Below are 23,726 nucleotides of genomic sequence, written 5' to 3'. Positions count from 1 at the left end.
GTAAGAAGATGAAATCAGCCAGGGCCTTTGAGGAATATGTGGGATAAGTTTTTTACACAGAGAGTGCTGAGTGTCTGGATTGTACTGCCAGAGGTGGTGTTCAAAGCAGATGTGATAATGGTGTTTAAGAGGATTTTAGTTGGGCATATGGATATGGAGGGATATTGATCATGCACATGCAGATGAGATTAATTTATCTGGCATTGTTTTCAGCACATACATTGTGGGCCGAAGGGCCTAGTCCTCTGTTATACTTTTCTACGTAGTCTACGTAGACCCAAAACATCTTCTATCCGTTGAGATCTGCCAACACTTAGTTTTTTTGATCAAGGTTCCAATATCTAAAGTTTCTTGCAACTGCATTTCAGTTTTGCGTAGCTGCTATCTTTCCATGCAATGATGTCCCCCTCCTCCAAGACTCTTGATTAGTGGACACCTTTTGACATCTCTCCTGTCATGCCTTATAGGGATTTCATATGTCAATAAGTTCGCCCTCATTCTTCTGAATTCCAATGAATGCAGATCCAACTCTTGAAGATGGTTTATGACAACTTTCATCCCAGGAATTCACTCAGCGTATCTCTTTTGGACTGTCAAATGGTGGTATAACCCTTTATTAAATGAGGAACCACCTCTTTGACCAATCTTTTGCTCATCCTCCCTCGTATTATGTTGTGGCATTGTGTTAAAATTTGGTAATAGGACATTTATGAAGAACAATGGGCTGTTTAACTACATTAAGATTCTTTTACCAATACAAATTGTTGATCCAAACTGCTAAATCATTTAATTATACAGCGAGTATATGGAAAATATCCGAACAGTAGACAAGGGCGTTGAGGAAGTTGTTTTACTCATTGAAGATTTCTTTGAAAACGATAAGAAAACTGCCTTTATCTACACGTCTGATCATGGGATGACAGAGTGGGGTAAGAGCAACAGTTTTTATTACAGCAAATTGAAATTCCTTTATTCTATGAAAGATCAGTGACACTAGGTTTCCTTAAGAAACGGCACCTGTAGGTGATGCTGCCAGCAAGTTGTAGCAATCCACGTTGCACCCTTTGCTGAGCATTGAATATTATGCAACCGTCAGTCAGCTGTGTTTCAACTATTTCTCTGAATTATTAGTTAGCAGATTGCATTCACCAGCAGGTGGCGGTACACTCATGTTTTTTTTCGTCTGGAGAATGATGGATATCATTGTAAAGAATTGGAAACACGCTAAACAAAAGACATAAGCCCATCCTAGTTGAATTATTTTCTTACTGCTTTTCAACTGTTTTTAGCCATTGAATCTTACAGTGTGGAAACAGGCCACTCGGCCCAACCTGCACACAGCAGAAAACATGTCCCATCAACACTAGTCCCACTTGTCATGTTCTTCTGAACCTGTCCTATCCATGTACCTGCCTAAATGTTTATTAAACCTTGCGACAGTACCTGCCTCAACTACCTACTCTGGCAGCTCGTTCCATACACTCAGTGAAAAAGTTAGTCTTTAGATTCTTATTCAATCTTTCCACCCTCACCTTAAACCTATGTCCTCTGGTTCCTGATTCCCATACTCTGGGCCAGAGGTTCTGTGTGTCTACCCAATCTATTCCTTTTGTTATGCTTTTGGAAAAGAGGGAACAATGTCATAAATTAACATAAAATTAAGATGAAGCACAACTCCCGGTTGCTCAGCACTTCAACCCCCCCTCCCATTCCCAATCTGACCTTTCAGTCCTGGGCCTCCTCCATTGTCAGAGTGAGGCCCAGCACAAATTGGAGGAACAGCACCTCATATTTTGCTTGGGTAGCTTATGAACATTGACTTCTCTAACTTCAAATAGCCCTTGCTTTTCCTCTCTCTCCATCCCCTCCCACTTCCATGTTCTCCCACCAGTCTTACTGTCTCCTACTACATTCTATCTCTGTCCCACCCACTCCCCAGAGGAAGGGTCTTGACCCGAAACCTTCTCTCCAGCATTCCTTCTCTCCAGACATGTTGCCTGTCCCGCTGAGTTACTCCAGCATTTTATGTCCACCTTCGTCATAAATTAAAATCCTTCCAGACGGCTTCTAGGACTGGTATTCAATAACGCTGTCTGATTTACCTCTACCCCATTGCGGACATTGGTCTTTGTCTATGGAATTGATGCACTACAATGCTGAGAACTATATCCTGCACTATGTATCTTCCCCTTTGCTCTATCTATTCTACTTGAATTTTACTTGATTGTATTTATGTCTAGAACTATTTCATCTGATTGGACAGCATGCAAATTGTTTACCATTTCTTTATAACAAAGCATTTTGCTCATCAGTAATATGCCTGATTCCTGATTTCTTTGTTGATGTAGGTTCCCACGGTGCAGGACACCCTTCTGAAACCCTCACCCCTTTGGTTGCTTGGGGAGCTGGAATAAATGGACGTCAACCTGGTTCAAACCAACAGTTTCAGGATGATTTTCTCCAAGGTGTAGTGAATTTCACTTAATATTAGCGTTTACAAGTCAAGCTTCTTTATAAAAGCAAGATCTGCAATTATACTATGACCAAATGCACATGAAAACACCTCTCAGAGAGCCAATTAACAGAATATAGTCAGTATTGTAATATCATAAATGTACTCATTATTTGATGCTTTTTAAACAATCCATATCCTCTGAACACAGTAAGATCTCTATAAACACTTCGTGAACTCCATTTCAGAAGTTGAATTAATTGAAATTAACCTTTTTGAATGTAGTTATTCCTGCCTTTCCTGAAGATTTCAGATGACGCACAGAGCCTCTTGCCCAGAGTAGATTTCTGATGAGCAAAGATTTCAGACATGCTGAAAAATTGTGAAATGTGATTAGCATTCTACTGCTTTTAGGAATGCATGCAGGATGGCTGATATGATACTTTCATCACCAACATTGACACCAGTTGGAAGTAATGCATTGACTGTCAAATGCTTTGGGCAGTGAATCCATCAATGTAAACATTTTCACACAGAGGTAAAATTTGGGGGAATCAACATGAGAGCAACTTGGTGAAAAAGTATTAACTTTAGAAATGTGTTCATTTATGAGGATTAATGTTGCTGTGCTAATTTTAGATCTGAAATCTGACTAACATTTACAATGTGTGAACTGGGAAAATGATAAAAATAAGATAAAGATCTAAACTGAGGTGGGAAAAGGCCCACCGAATAATATTCCTTTTTATATTCATTGGATGGATATAGACATGTGTCACTGGATTAGAGGATTAGCTATGATTTTATTGATTAGTGGAATAGGGATAAGGGGCCAAAGTGGTTTATTCTATTCCTTGTGTTTGTTGTCTCAGCACCACAGATGGATATTTCATGTATTACTTGGCCTTTTACATTGTGACATTCAGGTTTTGATTGCTTAAAATTAATGAAGAAAATATTTTTTATTTCTTATGCAGCAGTTCGATGAAGTAAGTAGAGATAAATGGCTTTTACTGTCAGGGATGTTGATAACCAGAGAACACAGATTTAAGATATTTGTAAAAGAGTCAGGGAGGAGATGTTACAAGCTCTAATCTGAAATACCAGTGGAAACAGATTCAACAATAATTTTGAAAAGATAATTGAGCATAAAAAGGAAAAATGTTTCAAGATTTTGAGAAATTCGTGATTGATAGGATTGATCAAGTATAAAAAGGTCAGAGTAGAGATGTGAGTTAAAATCGAGAGCAACAGGGAGCTCCAGCAAGCCTTGGTGGACAGAATCAGTGCTTCCACACCTCAAAGAAAATTTCCTTATATAGAATCCCCAATTTCTTGGAATCTTATGGTATCTCCTGAAATTTTCAAAAATGCTTCCTGCGTGCTATTTGTTGTTGTTTTTGGATGCGGAAGCTGGCGGGGTGAATGATGACGACTAGAGGAACTCTCTCGTTGTTCTGCCCAGAAAGAAGGGGAGCAAGAGTAGAACTGCCATCTAAACATCATATTGGGATTACCACTAGAAAGTCTTGCACTTGTTCAAGAAGGTGGCTCACAACCACCTTCTCTTGGATAATCAGATCCCAAAAAATGAATACATGGTGAAAAAATATCATTTGCCAGGCGGCACGGTTGCACAGCAATAGAGATGCTGCCTTATGGTGCCAGGGACCCTGGTTCGATCCTGATTACGGGCGCTGTCTTTACGGAGTTTGTACGTTCTCCCTGTGACCGCGTGGGTTTCCTCTGAGATCTTTGGTTTCCTCCCACACTCCAAAGACGTCCAGGTTTGAAGGTTAATTGGCTTAGTAGAAATGTAAAACTGTCCCTAGTGTGTGTAAGATAGTGTTAGTGTGCGGGGATTGCTGGTCAATGCGGACTCGGTGGGCCGAAGGGCCTTTTTCCACGCTGTATCTTTAAAAACTAAAAGAACGTACAGCCACATAAGCTACTGGCAAAGGGATTTCTAATTTGTTATTAATTGCCACAGCATGTAGGTCTGAGGTACAAATAAAAACAAGGGCCATAGTCCAGCGTATATCTAAGATATTTTCTCACTCAATCCAGTGATACGGTGCCTTTTGGCTAGTTTAACATTTATTTCTGTTTCTTTCAGAATGGAAATTAAATGATGTGCGGAGGTTAGATGTGAACCAGGTAAAACATTTGTTAAAAATTGAAACTTTTTTTACACTTTTCTACGATGATGCATGTTAATCTTTTATTTTAAAGTTAGAAGGTAAAGTACTTTCATTTTATGTCACATATCTGTGGCAGCTCCAATATGCCAAGGCATTTTGCTCACTATGGAATTATCAGGTCTGATGAACATAAGCTTAAGCAAAGTTTTCAAGGGTGCATTGAAGGAGAAAAACAGGCTAAAAATGTTCAGGGGAGAAATGCAAATCTTAAGTCTCGCCAGCTGAAAGATTAGCTCATAATAGTTGAATATTTAAAAATCGTGGTCAAGTCACTACTTATGGAGGAACGTGCATATCTTGGTTATAAACCTGTAGGAAATGGTTAGAACATGGATTGATTTGGAAAGATGAAAATTTATTGTGAAAAGTATTGAGTAACAAAACAACATGTGACAAACACAATAATTAAGTCACTTTGGAGGAATATCATATTGATATATTGAAATAAAATTGCAACTTGTTTTCTTATCTTGCAACACTAGTTGCAAATCAATGGTGGAAAACTAATCTTTTAATTTTAAATCAACAGTGTTTTTGAAGATGTAACTAGGAAAATGGACAAGGGAGAGCCAGTGGATGTAGTGTACCTGGACTTTTAGAAAGCATTTGATAAGGTCCCACATAGGAGATTAGTGGGCAAAATTAGGGCACATGGTATTGGGGGTAGAGTGCTGACATGGATAGAGAAGTGGTTGGCAGACAGGAAACAAAGAGTAGGGATTAACGGGTCCCTTTCAGAATGGCAGGCAGTGACTAGTGGGGTACCGCAAGGCTCGGTGCTGGGACCGCAGCTATTTACAATGTACATCAATGATTTGGATGATGGGAGTTTGGTCATGGCCTATTAGAGTTATCTTTCCATTACTACCAGGAATTAGAGGAAGATTTGTAGAGACATTGCAAGAACAACAGGGAGTGTCCCACTTGGGAGAGGGGAAAGTTTGACTTTTGCAGAAATAGGTCAGTGAGAGTGACTGATGAGTCAGAAGGGGAGCACTTTGAGACCAGTGACCATCATTTTATTAGTTTTGAAATAGTTATGGAAAAGGACTGATCCACAAGTTTGTTGTAAATTGGGGCAAGGTGACTGACTGAATTGATTGGAAGATACAGCTTGGAAGCAGGTCCTTCAGATCACCGAGCCCACGCAGACTATCGATCACCTGTTCGTGCTAGTCCAATGTTATCCCACTTTCTCATCCACTCCCTATACACTGAGGACCATTTACAGAGACCAATTAACATACACACCCATACGTGTTCGGGATGTGGGAAGAAACTGGAGCACCTGAGGGAAACCCAAGAATTTACAGGGAGAACGTGCAAACGCCGCACAGAAAGCACTTGAGGTCAGCATCAAACCGGGGTCTGAAGCAGTGAGGCAGCAGTTGTACCTGTTGCTCCACTGTGCTTCCCACTGGAAATGAGCCCTTCGGCCACCAAGCATGCACAAATCTTCAAGACCTATTTACATAAACTCTACTCTAATCTCTTCTTCGTACATCCCATTAACTTCTTCCAGAATGTACTGCACACCTACACACTAGGGGCAATTTATATTGGCCAGCCCACATGTCTATAGGATTTGGGAGTGAGTCTGATGAACCATGGAAACACCCACAAGCTCAGAAAAGACATGCAAAGTGCACATAGACAGCACCCAAGGTTGGGTTTGAAACCAGTGTTTTGTGGCTGGAAGGCAGCGGCTCCACTAATTACCACACTGTGCCAAAGTGAATTTAGATTATATTACAAAGGAGCTTGCAAATGTTGATTGATGTGGGTTATTTGCTGGCAAAGGCATGTCTAACAAATGGGAGGCTTTTAAAAGTGAGATAGTGAGAGTTTGAGATCCGTAGGTTCATGTTAGAGTGAAAGACAAGGTGGCAGGAATAGGGAACCCTGGATGATAAGTGATAATGAGAGTCTGGTCAAAAGAAAGTAGGAGCATGAGCCAGGTTTAGTCAGCTGGGATTGAGTGAATCTCTGGAGTATAGGGGATGCAGGAATATACACAAGAAGGAAATCAGGAGGGGGCATACGATAATTCTGATAGGTGAGTCCAAAGAGATGTTATCAGTATATTAATGGAAAAAATGGTAACTAGAGAGAGAGAGAGAGAGAGAGAGAGAGAGAGAGAGAGAGAGAGTGGGCCTCTCATAAACCAAAGTGGTCATCTGTGAGTGGAGCCACAGAAGATGGGTGAGGTAATCAATGAATATTTTGCCTCTGTCTTCACCATGGAGTATGACAAGAAGACGAGGGAACCCAGGAAAGTTAATTGGATTGTCCTGGAGATAGTCCACATTGCATATAGAAGGTGCTGGACGTCTAAAAAAAATGAATGTAGATAAATCTGCAGAGCTTAATCAGGTATATTAAAGAACACCAAAGGAAGCTAGAAAATAAATTGCAGGAGCCCTGGCTAAAATATATGCACCTTTGTTAGCCATAGGTGAAGTGGCAAATGACTGGAGCATGGCTAATGTTGTGGCTTAATTTAAGGAGGGCTGCAAAGGAAAACCTAGGGTATCTGTTTCAAAGTGCTCGCATAGGGTTATGGGCAGGATGGCTTTATTCAGTGCAATATGTTTTTATTCTATTCAATAATTTAATAATGTACATTCTTTGTAAACTCCAGCTACTGTAATTTGCAGCACCACATTTCAAGCCCTGACTTGGAAAGTAAAAGTATAGATGTTTCAATGTTTTTGGTTTCTTATTGCTGTGAATTATTTCTGTTTTTAACATTGCACAGGCCGATATTGCTCCATTGATGGCTTCTCTCATTGGAGTCCCTTTTCCTTTAAATTCTGTGGTAAGCTGCTATTTGATATGATCATTATTTAATGCATGAGGCAGTTGATATATAATTGGATTTTAATAATGGTTCAACCTTAGTGATTTCCTTATGTATTGTATGATTCATTTTAACTGTGACAATAAGAGTTGATTATTTTTCAGTGAAGAACCTTGCTGATGATGATAAATGACATAAAGTCAGGTTTAGGACTTGCTATAAGACATAGGAGCAGAATTAGACCATTCAGTCCATCGAGTCTACTCCGCCAATGTCCCAATTTTTCAAACTACAGGTGCACAACCTTTTATCCGGTGTTCCGGAAACTGAAAAACTCCGAAAACCGGCCATTTTTTCCAGATGTCGTCTGCGCACCAAAGCTCGCGTTTGGCGCCAAACTTGACCCGAAATGACCCACGGTCAACCCAGGTCTGTACTACTGTAGCGGCTGCCTCCTCCCCGGAGACCGGGAGACGCTTAAACATCTGTAAATCATTGCTTAAATGTTAGTCAGTTAGTTTGGAGGGCTTTTATGTGAAGGGGGGGTGAAGGGGTAAACTTTAATTCTTAGTCCCCTACCTGGTCGGAGAGGCGGGGAGCGGTCAATGCCTTACCGGGTCGCCGTGCAGTAAGCTCCGCAGCGCTGTGGCCGGTGGGGCAGCGGGCGGCGCCGGTTGTAGCTCCGACCCCGGCAACTCTATCCCTGGCTGCGAGGCGCTCCAAATCCAGCACGGCCCGCGGCCGGACGCCCCCCACCCCAGCTCCGCGAATGTCGGGAGTCGGCGGCGTCGCAGCGCTGGGATACCTGCGGGGAGCGGGCAATGCCTTACCGGGTCGCCGTGCGGCAAGCTCCGGAGCGCTGTGGCCGCCGACTCCCAACGTTCGCGGAGCGTCGCTGGATTTGGAGCCGCGCAGCCAGGGGTAGAGTTGCCGGGGTCGGAGCTCCAACCGGCGCCGCCCGCGGCCGGACGAAGCCCCCAGCTCCGCGAGGTTGGGAGTCGCCGACCAGGTAGTGGACTAAGAATTAAAGTTTCCCCCTTCACCCCTACTCCACCACCACCACATAAAATCCCTCCAAACTAACTGACTAACATTTATGCAATGATTCTCCCGGTCTCCGGGGAGGAGGCAGCTGCTCCAGACTTTTCAAGCCGCCCGCGCTACCTACCTAATCTACGCTAAAAATCTTCCATTCGGAAATCCGAAAATGTCCGAAATCCGACAAGTGTCTGGTCCCAAGGCTTTCGGATAAAAGGTTGTGCACCTGTACAAAAGTACAATGTGAAGACCACATGAAGCCATGCTACTGGCAATTTTGAAAGTCATATAGCGAATCATAGCTTCTGGTTTCAATTTAGATAGAACTCTGCTCCAAAGAGAATGGTCAAAAATAAAAGAACAAATAAAGCAAATTTGAGAATTCTGACAAACAGATCGAAGAAATTTCTCAAAATGGCAAGATTATGAATTGCTGCTCCTCATAGTCAGAATTGTTTTTGAAAAATTGCATTCTGTCAGCAAGTGCATTCTGCCACCACAATTCAACTAAATTGCTCTGTTATTGTGCATTGTTGGGGAGGTAGTTTTTGGCGAAAACTACCCTGGAGCCGAATGCTGAACACTCCTGAGCAATTGCAGAGTCTTGAACCAAACAACTGTGTCACATAGATAGGCCCAAACAAGCCCGGCCCAATAAAGCCTTGAAAAAACTTCCACTAACAGCTACGCCTTGCCACAATTTCACTGTTAACAAACCTGGCAGTTTTCAGTACTATTTACATTTAAATGTCCAAAAAATGAAAAAAATAATAATTTAAAGAGGCAACATTTTAGTAAAAGAACTGATGACACTAAAACACAGGTTTACATAACTAAATACTTATGGAAGCACAAATAATTAGATTTTTTTTAAACTTCATGGCAGCTGTAAAATTCCCAATTCAAATGAACTTGCTCTGAGGTTCTGTATACTTGGCATAAGATATCTGAGCACAGATTCCTCAGTGTAAATTCTACCAGCTTCCCCAATTGCCCTCTGTGCAGAGTCCATTAGTGAAGCAATCCCACAGGTTGATTCTAACATGTACATTCAGAACATCTGCATTGCATGAAACTGCCACCAAATCTTCACGAAATCTAGCCCGTAGTTTAAGGTTTCCACACCCCACCCCCTGGGCGCACACATTTCTCCCACTATCTTCCCTCCATCCCCGCCCCTGTCACCTTTCCACATATATCCCTCCCTCTGGGTTTCCATTTCCCTCCTCTGGAATAGATTAGGTAAATGAACAGTCTTTTGCCCAGAGTAGAGAAATCGAGAACTGGATGAGGGGGAAAGATTTAAACAGAACCCGATGGACAACTATTTTACACAAAGGTTGGTGGGTATATGGAATGCGCTGCCGGAGGATGCAGTTGAGGCAGGTACTATAACAACATTTAAGAAACATTTGGATAGGTACATGGATGGGGTATGTTTGGAGGGATAAAGACCAGGAGCAGGCAGGTGGGACTAGACTAGATGTGGCATGTTTGTGGGCTTGGGGAAGTTGGGCTGAGGGGTCTCTTTTGTCTCCTTGTTTACTATTTGTCTTTTTTTGCCTCCTTTTAAATTCTAGCCTTTGTCCACCCTTCCTCTTCTTCACCTGTATACCTGTATCCACCTATCAGCTGCTGGCTGGGCTTTGTTCCGCTCCCACCTCTTTTCCAGATTTCTCTCCCCCACCCCCCTTTCTCCCTACTATAATCAGTCTGCAGAATGGTCCCAGCATGAAAGGTCGCCCATTCATGTCTTATCAATGCCCTCCACAGATTTGTTTTTGTGCAGCAACTCCTGCTATCCCTGCCTGCCCAGCCCTGCAACTCTACAAGGGATAATGCAAAGCACTGCACATATACATAAGCCTGTGGTCTTTTGCTCAACTTTGAGGGAATCCTTTTGGATTTCCTCGTCAACTGCTTAATTGATATTTGTCATCAGCAAAACCTCACTATTGCAAACTCATCAACAAGAGATGGATCACACCCTGCATCTATAATCCTGCGGTGTCATACTCAACCTCCTAATAACATATTTCCTTGAGCATCTTTGCTCGGTTTATATATTTGTGGAAGAATCCAGGTTGGTGAATTTCCTTACTTTTGTATTCCAACCTTCTAGACAGAAAGGTGAACATTTATATCTGTGCACCAGTCATTTGTGGGCTACCTTATAGCATACAGCTTCACATCATTAAAATATTCTAATTTATCTGTTCTGTCTCCAAAATGAATGACTTGCGACCTGTTCTACATTCAAGTCCTTTTTAAAAGGTTTTGCTCATTACCTTGTAATTTACGCAACTGGCAGGACCTCTGAACTTGAGAGTTATCCACAAAAGTAAGTGGACATTGCAGGAACTCTGCCCAATTTCAAAGAAGCATGTTAATACTAGAACATAAAGCAAACTGCAGGAATAACTCAGCTGGTCGAAGCAAAGGGATATTTAAAATTTTGGCTCAAAACCCTGCATCAGGATTGGTGTTCATGTTAATATTAAATATTAGTTGTGCAAACACATATAGCCTTAATGTGCTTATATATATTAAGAGAAAACAACATAACCATGACTATTTTTTTTCTAATCAATAGATTTAAGATGGATTATCAGCAACAATTGTCTTCATTTTTGCTTTTAAAAAAGGTTACTTCTGGTCAGTTGTAATCCTGGAACTTCACCATGGGATAAATTCACCATGGGATATGGTAATGGGAGACATGGGGCTTTTCTCAGCATTTTTATCGCCTGCTGATCCGCGCTGGCTCGTAGTTTTATTTTGTTGAAGTTTTGTTATCCATTGATATGTATGTATTAATTGAAACTCTGAACAGTGGGATACTCAAATATTGTGTTTATTTATGTTTGCAGTCTGAGCAACCTGAATAAAGTGCAAATTAAAAGTTTGTTATAAAGAAAAACTTGAAAGGATCTGTTTTGACTGTTCTGCAGGCCTCATTTGTCTTCCATCTTAATTTGTAATTTGTATTTTTTGATAGGGCATGTTACCATTGGAGTATTTAAACAATACTGATCAGTTTAAAGCTGAATGCATGCTAACAAATGCTGTGCAAGTACTGGAACAATTTAAGGTATGAAATTCAACATTTTATAATAGCAATCTCATAAATTGTGTAGTCATACATTAAGCACACTATTTTGCTTTTGATATGTCCCTTAATCACCTCCCAATCTGGCTGGATACTTTCATTCACTCTGTTGAGCTGAAGTTATGAAATTCAAACTAATTTACATTTCTGCAGATAAGTGACCAGTCATTTATTTCCGGTCCAAATGACTTGTCACATTAATCATAATTAAATAACAAGACCTTATGTGTTACTTTACATTGGGTCAACAAAGTAGCAATGCTTTTGAGATCATTACAGCAGTACTTTCAAGAGAAAGTAGGGACTATGTCCTCGGGCTGGTTGTACTTAGTTCTGCCCAGTTATCCTGTTTCATGTCAGGTGGCATCATGAGGTGGTGGGGAGATCTTGGTGGACATGGATTTCCTCCGACATTCCCAAGTGGAATTTCTACTAACCTTGTTAGAATATTAAGAGTAGTTAATTAGTGTAGGTGGGTTATTGGTTCCGATGAGGAAGAGAGCTTCATAGAAGTCTGATTTCCCACCAGGAAAGCTCTGGCGTTTGCTTTTATATAATTCTCTCCCTTTATGGGGTTGACCTATTTGCAGCAATAGCAAAATGAAATGAGATAAGATCAGGGGATAGAGCAAACAACTCCTAGAATCTGATTCACCGCTCACCTGTACAGGTTTCTGCATAATACAGAGATCTGTTAATTCCCCAACGCACAAAAATCTATACATCTTAGTCTTGAACACACAAAGACTGGACACCCATAGCCCTTGAAATAAAGAAATATTAAAGATTTGCAATTCCTTTGTTGAGAAATCACTCCCCAGTCATAAATTACTTGTCTCTCAGCTCGAGACTTTGACAGTAGTATTAGCCTATCTATCTCACAGATACAGACTCTCAGCATTATTCATATCAAGCCACTGAAAGTTTTATTTGTTTCGACGAGATTGCCTGCCATTTTTCAACACTTTTGAAGATATTGATGTTTGTATTTAATTTCTGGTGACAGATAGATTCCCTCAACCTAATAATCAGCCCAGTTAGTGTTCCTTGCATCCACTCTTGGACCATCTTCCTCGTGGAATCTGATTAAAACTTTGTGGGATCTCTTAAGATCCCTACATATTTGCAGCAAGACGTTCTTACTCTTGTATACCATGTGCTACCTGCATTTCTAAATACAGGAGCATATTAACGTGCTGTGTTTTTAATTTGTACATGGAGCCACTAGCTTTCACTATATATGATTCTCAAATTTAAAAAATAATGATACTTCTCTATGTGTAGGTAGAAACTGCAGATACTGGTCTACTTCTCTATTCTTTGTATCAACATGCAGCAAATAACACTTCTGTCATCCCCTATCATATGATGGAGAGTAGGAAGAATAAATCTTGCAGTATAAAAAACAAGCATTGACAAAAAAGTTAGGCTCAAAAGAGGCATTAGAAGAAGGTGAAATAGTAAATGAGAATTTTCAGAAGAAAAATCCACAATGCAAGCTGCAACCTGTGGAGAGTTGTGGGAAGGGTGTTACTGTGTTATTATTGGGATTTTACAGTTTTGTAATGTGAATGCCAGAGAACTTCTGGATGAGGAGCTATGTAAGTTGAAGGTTATAATTTATTTTTCAGGTTAAGATGACTCACAAGAAAAAAAACACCCTGACCTTCTTGTTTAGCCCCTTCAAGTAAGTAGATTCCCTTTTTGAGAGTGCTGATCTGTGTAATGTATGCATACATATTCATGTATATATTAAGGAGTTGGTGTTCAATATAAGCAGGGAATGTTGGGTAATAAATCTCTCTCGTGATCCAGGCAACCTGCGTGTGTCGCAGTTGTTTGCGAGCTGGACACGATAGGCTGCAGATCCTTCTATGCCAGGGACTGTAGTTTAAAATAGCAGCTGTACAAGTCGTCGAGTTTGTCAGGCTATCTCTATGTTGTATCTACGTGGCAAGATGCCGTCCTTGGGATTGTATAAGGTTTTTTTTTGTCGAATTCTTCAAGCTGAATAGCCTTTGTACAGCTAAGTTTTAGGTGAATTGTATTCAAAGTATTCAAAGGTTTTTATTAGTCACATTCACATACAACGAGGTGTAATGAAGTGAAATGCTTTTTGCCATTTTGCAGTACACAAAAAAAAGAATACAGACATAACACCAATGAGAGTCTTAAACACAAAGAACATCCCCCCACAATGGCTCCCACCATGAGGGAAGGCACAAAGTCCAGTCCCCAACCCCAGTTCACCCCTAGTCGGGCCTATTGAGGCCTCCACAGTTGCCTCTACGGAGGCCCGATGTTCCTGGCCGTTCTCGCCGGGTGGTGGTGCTCCGGCGTCGGGAGAGTTACACCAGAACAGACAGGAATTCAGGGTTTTTGCACGGATTTAAAAAAAAATAAAGAGAACGACACGAGGGCAGCATCCACGGGCTACATCGGAAACCTGGGCACTTTTGACAAAAGTAGAGAGCCGTTCAGCTCATATATGGAGAGAGCAAACATGATTTTCACGGCAAACAACATAATGTAGATTAGTGGTGAAAGAGAGATAGTGACTTAAACAAATATAGCCGTTTGCGAACGCATGAAAGCGATTCTGCTCACGGAGATCGATCCTGAAGTGAACGGCACACTCGTGAATCTTCTTGCGCCCATAAAGGCAAATGACATTATGAAGAAGTTGGAGGAGCACTTCAACCCAAAGCCTCTGGAAATTGCAGAAAGCTATAAATTTGGCACCAGAAACCAGAAGCAGAATGAGACAATCAATGAGTACATTGTTGCCTTGAAAAACTTAACTTTGCACTGTAACTTTGGAACCTTTCTCGGATGCGCACTACTCGACAGATTTCTTTGTGGTCTTGTGGATAAACAAATTCAGTCCAAACTCATGAACACTCCAGATCTTACATTCGAGAAAGCAAGCAAGATTGCTACCACAATAGAGATGGCATCAAATGCAGTACTCGTGAAGACAGACCAGAGTAACTGGGCAACGCCAATTGTGGCCGTACCCAAGGCCGACAAAACTGTTCGACTATGTGGTGATTACAAAGTCTCAATCAACCAAGCCGTTGATGACAAACAGTATCTGTTACCAACCTCGTAAGATCTGTACGCAGAACTTAGCGGAGCAAGAGTCTTCACTAAACTGGATTTGTCTCATGCTTATGCCCAACTCAATGTCGACAAGGAAAGTCAGCAGTACTTGACTATCAACACACATAAGGGCTTGTATTCATATGCAAAGCTGCCCTATGGTGTGAAATCCTCACCGAAAATTTTTCAGCCTGTCATAGACAAAATGTTACAAGGCATTCCGCACTGTGTGTGCAACCAGGATGACCTACTGATATTCACAGAGGGCATGGTAGAACATCTTGAAATCCTTGAGCAAGTTTTCACACGACTGAATGCCACAATGTCAAACTGCGTCAAAGTAAATGTGCATTTGCGCAGTCAGGGTGGTCTACCTTGGACTCAAAGTAGACGTCAACGGACTTCGCCCTGTGAAGGCGAAAGTGGAAGCAATAGTGAATTCTTCAAAACATAACAATGTGTCAGAGCTACTGCAGCGGGCACTCGCAGTAGTCCAGCCAAAAACTAGTCGGACACGAGTTGTGTGCACCAGACGTGTTTAATCTCTCTAATACAGCTCCCTACTCCTTCAAGGACACAGGCGTTGCCCGGCCTTAAATACCAAATCAGGTACCGACCCCGTGACTAGCGCCTCCCACACAAAGATGCTGCCCTCTAGAGCCGATGATTTGTTGTGACCTTGGGTTGTCACCAGGTGCCGCCACATGACCCCTCACCCCCCCCCCCCCACGGAACCAGAGGCACCGAACCGGACGGGACACCGAATGGGGCGGCCCGAACGCGTAGATACTATCCCATGCCCCGGGGGCTTGCTCAGTTTGGAAGAATCTCCGGGAGCCCGGGACAGTGGTCGCCCGCGACAGAGCGGTTGAGTCTCATGGACTGGCTCGCTCAGGTCCAAGTGGGCCGGTTTCAAACGAGCCACAGACACAGTTTCACACCAGCCTCCCATGTCCAAATCGAATGTAGTAGGCCCGTGCCGCAGCACGCGAAAGAGACCTTCGTATGTCGCCATGGCAGTGTTTGAAGGGGCAAAGGGGGCCTTGTGTCGAGCGACTGTGCTCGTGCATCCATCGGCCAAAATGTCGGCAGCTTTAGGGAGACCGCGTTGAGTCCGGCCTCATAGGCGGCAGCAGCAGCAGCAGCAGAATGCATTTTTATTCTCAAATTTCCCTTCCAGGATTACACTCCTGGGCGTTGGGGGTCACCAGTGTAGCAGGGACTCGGGGGAGTCCAGCCAAAAACTAGTCTGACAAAAGTTGTGTGCACTAGACGTGTTTTTAATACAGCTCCCTACTCCTTCAAGGACACGGGCGTTGCCCGGCGTTAAATACCAAATCAGGTACCGACCCCGTGACTAGCGCCTCCCACAACAAGACGCCGCCCTCTAGAGCCGATAGTTCGTTGTGACCTTGGGCTGCCACACTACGATCATTCCTTGGAATGGTGCAGTTCTATGCACGATTCCTTCCAGATTTAGCAACTGTGCTAAATCTGCTACAAAAAGATGTGAAATGGACGGGGGAAAGGAACAGTATCGTGCATATGACATCTGCAAGGAAAACTTGACAAGTGACAAACTCCTTGTTCACTACGATACGACACGCGAGATGAAACTTGCTTGTGATGCTTCAAGTTATGGTGTAGGTGCAGTGATCCACGTAATGAGTGACGGACAGGAAAAGCCTATTGCTTCTCGCACCCTATCACTGAGTGAACGCAATTATGCACAGATAGAATAGGAAGCACTCAGAATCGTGTTCAGAATCAAGAAATCCCATCAGTTTCTTATCTGCAGACCATTCACCCTAGTGACTGATCACAAGCCACTACTAGTGATACTGGTCCCAAGTCAGCTATACCTTCCATGGCAGCATCAAGGATGCAGCGCTGGGCAGTTTTGCTGTCCCAGTATGACTACAAGGTTGAGTACAGAAGCTCCAAGTGCAACGCATTTGCAGATGCGTTTTCACGGTTTCCCCATGAGAACTCTGACGTGGGAAGTGAGAACTCAATCTACACACTACAACTTGTAGATGAAGACTTTCTGGTGATTGCAACAGAAATTGCAGCAGAAACAGAGAAAGACACTGTGCTGAAGTGGGTCTATGAACAGACATTGAACGGTTGGACTGAAATCAATAGTGGATTGAACTCAGTTCTGAACTCAGAGCTGAAGCCTTTCCATAATCGACGCCATGAATTATCATGTGAGCAGGGATGCATTAAGTGGGGTTACAGAGTGGTTGTACCTTCTTTGAGAAACAAAATTATGAATGAACTTCAATGCCAAACATCCTGGCATAGTAAGCATGAAGTCAATTGCCAGAAGTTTTGTGTATTGGCCTGGTATTGACAGTGACATCGAGTCACTGGTGAGCAAATGTAGTGTCTGCCAAAATTGCCAGAGTAAACCACCAAAAACACCACTGCAACCCTGGCCATGGCCAAGTAGACCTTTTCAGAAAGTTCATGGAGATTTTTGTGAAAAGTGTAATGATCACTTTCTGGTACTAGTAGATATCATTCCAAATGGATTGAGGTTAAGAATATGGGATCAAGCACTCCTACTGAGCGTACAATAGATGAGTTGAGATCCATTTTTGCATGCCATGGTTTACCAGAAAAACTTGTTTCTGATAATGGGCCTCAGTTTCGTTCAGAACAGTTCAAAGAGTTCATGAAGTGGAATGGTGTAAAACACACACATGTTCCCCCATGCCATCCAGTCTCCAATGGGGTGGCGGTAAGATCTGTTAGAATAGTCAAAGATGCTCTCAAGAAACAGGTTTTGCAGGGTAGTTCAAAACCCAGCATGAAACAACGTTTGGCTAGTTATTTGCTGAAGTACAGAACCACACAACACACATCAACGGGGTACTCACCTGTAGAACTGTTGATGAAGAGAAGACTAAGAATACGCCTAAGTCTAGTTCAACCCAATTTGGCCTTGAGAGTTGAGCAAAAACAGTTAAGTCAAAAACATCATTTTGACTCCCACAAAAATGAGAGGTACTTCAAGCCAGATGACCAGGTTCGTGTTCTTAGTCCTCCCAACAAGTCCAGTCGAGTCAAATGGGATGTTGGGAAAATAGTGGAAGTGTGTGGAACAAAAAGATACTTAGTTGAAGTTGGAGATGGGATCAAAAGTGTTCATGTTGATCAAATGTTTCCAGCCAAAGATGAACCAAAAACTGAGCATGAAGTCCTAATCCCTGAGTTTTTATCTGAAAGTGAGTTGGAAGAGACCACTGTGATTGGAACACAAAGTTCAGTTAGTTCAGACAAAGAAACAGATTCCTCTGGTCAAAGTCAGGGTACTAAAACAGAGCTAAACAAGCCAAACCTAAACCTATTACAGCTGTTACTGTTAGGCGATCAGGCAGGAACCGTGAACCAGTAGTCAGATTAGGTTTGTAAGTTAAGTAACTCATTGTATAAGCAAAACGAAAATGTGTAAATATGTGAAATAAATATATTATGTTTATCATTTAAGATTTCATAAATACTGGTTTAAACCAAGTATCACAACAACAAAATTGTAACTGAGTACTTAGATGCTTTGGCACCGACCGTGCAAGAGCTGGCTGCTCTTGAAAAGGAGGCGCAGTCGTCTTTCTTACAGTGTGGCTTTCTTCTCAACCAATTGTTCAAGCGCTTTTGATTGCAACATGCGCCTTAATTTAGTTCAACAAAGAAACTGACAAGTTACTAAAGAACCTTGCAGTGTAATGTCTTCATATATATTCATGTATATGTTAATGAGTTGGTGTTCAATATAAGCAGGGAATGTTGGGTAATAAATCTCTCGTGATCCAGGCAACCTGCGTATAAGTTGTTATTCATTCTGCAGTCCGGAATATAACAATCTGAAGTTATTTTTTTCCGTTGCAAGTACAATGAGGATGAATCATTTATGAGTGCATCCTGCAGATTTTCCATGAATGTACTTACTATTCAGTGTGGACACTATTATAACAATGTTTGGTGGCCAACCACTAGGGGCGCTGCCCTGGCAGCAGCCTCTACCTACAGCCTATATGTCATTTCTATCTTTTTTATTATTTTTAGTTAGTCTAAAGTCTGTTTTAGGGGGAAACTTTTACTTTTCTATGTGGGGGAGGGGGGCAGGGTAAGGGGGAAACCGTCTCCAAGTCTCTTCCTGGCGGGGACGTGACTATTTCTCCGAGTCGCGTCCTCGCCCCCCACCTCGCGGCCTACCAGCTGGATCGGAGCGGCCTTTCCTGCCGGGGACCGGAAACCGGACCAGGGCTGCTACAGCGGCGGCGCAGCGCTGGAGTCACCGCGGAGCGGGCGATGCCTACCTGGGTCGCCGTTTGGACCTCCGGAGCGTTGGGCCGTTGCTCCAACATTGTGGAGCTCTGGTGCGGAGAGCTTCCAACGCGGGCGGCGCTGACCGCCATCGTGGAGTCTTGGGGCGCCTTGCAGAGGGTCTCCAGCAGCAGTCGCCACCCGGCGCGGCCTACGGACTTTGGAAGCCGCCGACTCCGGTAGGAGGGGGCCGACTCTGGTGTCCACGCCGCTGAGGACGTCCCGCAGCCCCGACGTCGGACTGGTATCATCCCGGCGAGCGGTCCTGGTCATCGGGCCGCCCGTAGCTGCATCTGCGGAGGGCTTGGGGATACCCTGACCACGGGGAACAGTGGAGGAAGAAGACTGACTGTGGTGCCTTCCCACACAGTGGGAAACTTTGGTTCTGCTGTGTGGGGATGTTTTGTGTTGAATTCTATAGTGTGTCGAATCCTGTTTATTTTTATTGTATGGCTGTATGGGAATTCATTTCACTGTGCCATCTGGCACATGTGACAATTAAATCTATCTTGTATCTTGTATCTTGTATCCAAGCTCGGTAGTAGGTGCTATCTGAACTCGCCGTCAGTCGCATTCCCTCTGGCTGACATAAAGTATCTGCCTACATATTTTCTTTGTGTGACCAGAGTATGATGAATAGCATTTTTGCCCCCATATATTTTGGGCTTGAGCTCGCTTCAAAATGCTATTAAAAAGGCTGAAGGGTGGGCTGGAGTTGGTGTGGTGATGGTGATGGCAGGGGTAGAAGCCAATATCTGAGCCTGACTTCTCTGACTGTTTAGAGACCTCACGAGCAGAACTGGGAATGGGAGGATGCTGGGGAGAGGGAAGCAGAAAAAACAATAGATTTGTAGGGAGTTAAAGGGCAGAGGTGAAAGGGAACAATAACAGTAGTGAGGAGGGAGTTAAGGTAAAAGGAGAAATTTAAAAAATGGTCAAAAGAGGGAAGTAAATGGGTGTCAATCTTGAAAAATAAAGGAAGAAGGATGGAAGGTGTCTCTTACTAGTAAAAGTTAGTGACTAAGAGTTGTGTGTAGGTCAAAGAGCTCACTGAAGTTGGAATGAGTGGCAGAGCCTTGATTGTGGGAGAGGCAGTAGCCAATAGATGGTATAGAGCTGAAAGATTAGCTGGTAGACTTGCTGTCGGAATGGGGTGTGGCCGTGTGCCAGGACATTTAAATAGGTAGAAGATCAGCTTGACCGGGCTGGTTGGGGAGAATTGTGAGGGACTGATTTTGTGGATGCATTGCAGTGTCAACTGGCTGAGTTAGGAGAAGAAATTGTGATACAGTCAGAGTTTTTTCACTGGTCCGGTATCTCTGAACCTTATGCATTATGGGAAGTGGAGGCATTAGAATCTGGGAAAATTATAATTAAAGCTTGTAAAGTGATAATCTGGATGCCATGTTTCAGAATGCAAATATCATTTTACGGGTAAGAAATGTGCAGGTATCTTTGAAATGCATGTACAGTTTAATCCATTTTAGCAATTGGATTCCCTGTTTTGGGGTTGTATCGATCAACCAGAAAATTGTCATTATACATTTTAACTGCAAAATTTCAATTGCAAGAGCTCTTCTTGAGGAGTTACATTTTAATGCTGTTAGCTGGTTGTTTTGTTTTACAGCTTGCTTCTTAGTTGAGCATGTGTACATATATATATATATATGTGTATGAGCAATAAATAAATTGATTTTAGTACTTCTTGTGGCAATATATTTTGGAGTTCCAAAATACAATTAAGATTTCTCCTGTTTTCATAATGTCTAATATTATGTAGTATCATCTAATGGCAGTAATGGCAGTGGAATTGCTAATAATAGCTCATATAACCTGAAAATGTTTAATGTATCATACACTGGATATTTACAAAACAGACATAATGAGTTTGTATCGTTGGTGGCAGGCATCTATTGTCACCAACAGTGTATGGAAAGTTTCCTGCATTGGAAAACCATCCAGCACAGATAGTCTTGATATCGCAATGACAGTAGAGACTTTCTCCAAGAACTCTTCTATTTTTGGCCCTCATTGGAGACTTGGAGCTCATCTGGATTTCATCCCAAAATCCCTACTGCCTGATGAGCGTGTTTTGCCTGATGTCTCCAAATGCACCTTAGCTCATCACACATTTGGTCCCCCCTGGAGGATGGGGATATAGGAATGTCTATACATTAATTCTTGCAGTAAAGAAACATGTGTACTTCTGTAGTGCTTTTCATATGTTGAAAAGGCTTGCATTTTAACAAGTACTTTTGAAACATTGTTGCATGTGAAAAAAACTTCAAAAACACGAATGTAATGATAAGCAGATGATTCATCTTAATTTGTTACCTAATGTCGTTTGGTGTTTGCTGTTGGCAAGGAGCTTCGGGTGAACTCCTGTGCATGTTTTAAAACTAGTGCCATAGGATCTTGGAAGGAACATTTGTCTAACTTCTCATCTGACAAGCATCACTTCAGGCAGTGCATTGGTCTCTCAGTGTTATTTTAAAGCACCAGTCCTGATCTTATAAATGGACTTTTGAATTGGGACTTGAGGCTCACTGTGCAGACTTCAAGGCAAGAATATTCCCGGTGAAAGGCTGCACTGGTTAGAACCTCATTCTGCAACAAGTCACCCTGAGTATTCCAACTTTAAGTTATACGTGCTTCCTGTCATAATTTTGGTTCTGGCATGAATGAAGCCAAAAATTTACAACCCCAATTACAGTAATTTTAGACGAACATTTTTCCAATCAAGAAGCATTTCTTTTTCATAGAACCAAGACCAATTCAGCACAAGGACACGCTCTTCAACTCACATGTTTGTGCTGAACATGATGCTTAGACCATCTCATATGTACCTGCACATAATCCATATCCTTCAATTCCCTACATATGCATATGTACATCCAAAAGTATCTTAAATGCTGCTACCGTATCTGCCTCAACCGCTAACCCAGCTGTGTGTTCCAGTTACTTGCCACTCTCTGTGTCAAAAGGTTGCCCCGCACACCTCCTTAAACTTTGCTCCTCTTGCCTTAAAGCTAATCCCTGTGGTATCTGATTTTTCCACCCTGGTAAAAAGGTTCTGACTACCTACTCTATATATGCCTGTCATAATTTTATGTACTTCTATTAGGTTTCCTCGCAACTTCCAACATTTCAGAAAAAGCAATCTGTCCAATCTCTCCCTGTGGCTAAAGCCCACTAATCCAGGCATCATTCTGGTAAACCTTCTCTACACGCTTTCCAAAGCTCCACATACTTTCCTGTATGGAACGGCCAAAACTGCACGCAAAACTTCACATGCAGCCTAACCAAAGTCCTATGACTTCCTGACTAATATACTCTATGCCCCGACGCCGACCTATGAAAGCAAGCATACCATATGCCTTCTTTACCACTCTACCTACTTGTGTTGCCACTTTCAGGGAGTTATGGACTAGGACCCCAAGATATCTCTGTATATCAATGCCATTAAGAGTCATGCCATAAATTGCATATTTTCCCCTTCCATTTGACCTTCCATTTGAAGTGCAGTATCTCAAATTGCTTGGATTAAACTCCATCTGCCATTTCTCTGCCCATTACTGTAGCTGATTTATATCCTGTTGTACACCTTGACAGCCTTCCTCACAATCTGCCACCCCCACTAATCTTGGTGTCATCCAAGTCACACAAATGCCTTCCAAAAATCCATTTGGACAACATTCACTATCCCTACCCTCCTTGGCCACCTTTGTTACCTCCACAAAAATCAGTAAGAAGACACATGACCAGCTGTGTATAAAGCCATGCTGACTGTCCCTAATTAACCCATTCTCTTCCAAATAAAAGTAAATCCTACCACAAAGAATCCTCTCAAATAGTTTCCCTACTGTAGATTGGTTACTTCCTACTAGCCAATTGTAGTGCTTGTTAGTAGTTGCTCCGCCTAATATGTGATTCATATTACCAAGAGCTTGCCTACGCCATTCAGTATGAGTAGCTGCTAGGAACTGTAATGTCCTGCAGACCGGTGCTGTAAGTAGATTTAATAAACATGTGTTGTATCTTGACGTGTGTATGACTTGACTCATTACACCTACCAATGATATGAGGCTCAGTTACCTATAATTCCCTGGATTCTCTCTACTTCCCTTCTTTAATAAAGGAACAGCATTAGCTACACTCCAGTCCTCCGGTGCTTCTCCTGTGGCTTGAGAAATTGCAAAGAACTTTGTCAAGGCTCTCTTGCCTCTTTCAATAACTTGAGATAAATCCCATCAGGCTCTGAGGACTTATCCACCTCAAAGCCCAGTCCCACGGTACGAGTTCCTTCCAAGAGCTCTCCCGAGTTTAAAAAAAATCAAACTCTTGGTAAGCACGGAGACTGAACGTAACAGGTATGTTGGAGCTCGGGGACGTCTCTTAGCGCTAACAGCAGGTACTCGGGAAGACTCGCTAACAGCAGGAAAGCACGGGAAGACTCGTGAAGATTTTTCAATATGATGAAAAATGTCCACAAGAGCCCCGAGTACCAACGAGTGGCCATTACCGTAAATCTCCGAGTTCGAATCAGGGCAAAATCGGGAGAACTATTACGAATTACAAACATGGTAATGATCAACCAATGTATTGTAGGTAACATAGAAACATAGAAATTGCTTCCAGCTCCAGTTCCCTACCCTCCATCTCATCTCTTCCTCCTTAATTGCAAGCTGCCCT

General features: G+C 42.5%; 1 protein-coding gene across 1 annotated transcript in view; it reads left to right on the top strand.

The window, feature by feature from the left end:
- Positions 1–23,726, top strand: part of pign (phosphatidylinositol glycan anchor biosynthesis, class N) — a 153,176-nt gene that overhangs the window by 47,591 nt on the left and 81,859 nt on the right. The window contains exons 7-12 of the mRNA XM_055649699.1: positions 799–929; positions 2,349–2,465; positions 4,569–4,609; positions 7,412–7,471; positions 11,490–11,582; positions 13,232–13,287. Coding sequence (XP_055505674.1) covers positions 799–929; positions 2,349–2,465; positions 4,569–4,609; positions 7,412–7,471; positions 11,490–11,582; positions 13,232–13,287 — 498 coding nt within the window. The remainder of the gene's footprint in view (positions 1–798; positions 930–2,348; positions 2,466–4,568; positions 4,610–7,411; positions 7,472–11,489; positions 11,583–13,231; positions 13,288–23,726) is intronic.

This window comes from Leucoraja erinacea, chromosome 2 (genome assembly GCF_028641065.1).
Source record: "Leucoraja erinacea ecotype New England chromosome 2, Leri_hhj_1, whole genome shotgun sequence".
Lineage (NCBI taxonomy): Eukaryota > Metazoa > Chordata > Chondrichthyes > Rajiformes > Rajidae > Leucoraja > Leucoraja erinaceus.
Note: the sequence above shows the minus strand (reverse complement) of the source record. Positions and strands in the feature narration are given on the sequence as shown.